General features: G+C 53.2%; 1 protein-coding gene across 1 annotated transcript in view; it reads right to left on the bottom strand.

Moving 5' to 3' along the window:
• Positions 1 to 1,722, bottom strand: part of ASH1L (ASH1 like histone lysine methyltransferase) — a 58,599-nt gene that overhangs the window by 4,014 nt on the left and 52,863 nt on the right. Inside the window, exons 20-21 of the mRNA XM_029958149.1 lie at positions 955 to 1,093; positions 133 to 305 (exon numbers count right to left, since the gene is read on the bottom strand). Of these exons, the coding sequence (XP_029814009.1) occupies positions 133 to 305; positions 955 to 1,093 (312 nt within the window). The remainder of the gene's footprint in view (positions 1 to 132; positions 306 to 954; positions 1,094 to 1,722) is intronic.

The following is a 1,722-nucleotide window of genomic DNA, read 5'->3' as shown; positions in this document are numbered from 1 at the left end:
TCCTACCCCAACCCCTGGGATTTTACCTTTTTCCAGCCCCCCCCTCATCCCAGCGTGGCCGCTCTGAGCTGGGACAGGGGTTGAACCCCGACAGCCCAACTTCCCGGAGCCGTGTCCGTGTCCTGTCCTCACCTTTGCAGTAGGTGTACAGGTCCAGCACACAGCACGTGCCCACCACGGCCTCCAGGGGGATGATTTCGTAGAGCGGGACCCGGAAGAGCTCGTTGTGGTAGAACTTGCGGGACGGGGAGTGGTGGGTTTCGTGAGGACGGAAATAGTGGTGGCCAAAGGCAAAACGCTCCTCCCTGGGGGGGGAAAGGGGAGGGGGGACAGAAATGAGCCCCTGGTACAACTTCACTTCATGCCCTCCTCCATTCTGAATTCCCTCTCTTGCACTTTGGCAATGACTGTGGTGGGGAGTGGAGTCACCCCTGCAGTCCTTTGTGGGTGGGCAGGGCTTTGGTCACAGAAAAGATGGTTCAGATCTGATTATCCTGCTCATCCAGTGGGATCCTGTGTGCCACGGGATGTGAGAGCAGCACAGAGCACGAGACAGACACCCTGGGAGGTTACAGAGCAGCACAATCCCTTTGCTGCTTTGCACATAACAATGTCTGGGGCTCCCTTTGCCTTGTGTCTCATTTCTGTTCCCATCAAACACCCCCGGCGTGGTTTCCATGGGCACAGCACACTGTGGCTGTGACTGACTGTGCTGCTGTCACAGGCACTGAACCACCTCAACAGCTGCCACTGGGAACCCTCAGCCTGCTCCAACACTGAGGAAAGCCCATCAGCTTGTACCTCAAACCTCCAAGCTCCCACAAGCACAAGCAGAGACGGGTGAATCCCCTTTGCACCCACACCACGTGCTCACTCCTGCCTTTTTAAGCCATGACAGGACTTCCATGGAAGCCCTGTGCCCTGGCAGGTGGGGGGTGTGGGTGCTGAACTCACTTCTCGTTCTTCCAGAGCTTCTCGATGCGGAAGATGTCGAGTTTGTCCCTGTTGATGTGGGACAGCAGCCGGTACGACTGACGCACGGGGTGCCCGTCGGGGGTCCTGCGGCTGTCCCTCATCAGGTACACACAGTCACCTGGCACAGGGCGAGACAAAACACACACCTGTGAAGGGCTGGGCGTGTGCCCAGCTCTCCAAAACCAGAGGAGCAAATAAAGGTGTCACCAGAACCAACACGAGAGGTCCCTGGTGTTGGATTATACAGAACGATGCAAACCCACCGCAGAACCTGCAAGGCCACGGTGACGTTTCTCACAACAGATTTACAGGGGAAATACCCATAACTTTCCATGCCCAGACTGAAAACAACCTGTAAGGCATCAAAATCTACGATGACAGACCAAAGGATATGGAACAAAGTCAGCTGTGATTAGGAAAATGTGCAGGAATTAGCAGTGGCTTCAATGTTTAAAGAATAAATCTTTGAGAGAGAAGATACTCAGAGGGAAGATTATTACTGAGAAAATAAATCCTGGCCCGACAAGCCCCAAGCCTTTGGTTATTCCAGCAGAATTCCAATGAGATGCAGAGCTCAGGAAAGGCAGAGAATGCAAAAAGGGCTGAACAAAATGGCACTGCTGGCAACTCAAAAAGTCTTTGCCAAGTGCAACCCCTAAAGAGGTCCCTAAACTTCTCTTTATCAATTCTGTCCCATGAGTGAATTAACTCTTTACTTTTTTCTGCTCTGATCTGTGAAATCACAGA

Source organism: Manacus vitellinus, unplaced genomic scaffold, assembly GCF_001715985.3.
Source record: "Manacus vitellinus isolate BGI_N305 unplaced genomic scaffold, ASM171598v3 scaffold_142_pilon, whole genome shotgun sequence".
In the NCBI taxonomy this organism is placed as follows: Eukaryota; Metazoa; Chordata; class Aves; order Passeriformes; family Pipridae; genus Manacus; species Manacus vitellinus.
This window is presented reverse-complemented; position numbering and strand designations above follow the sequence as displayed.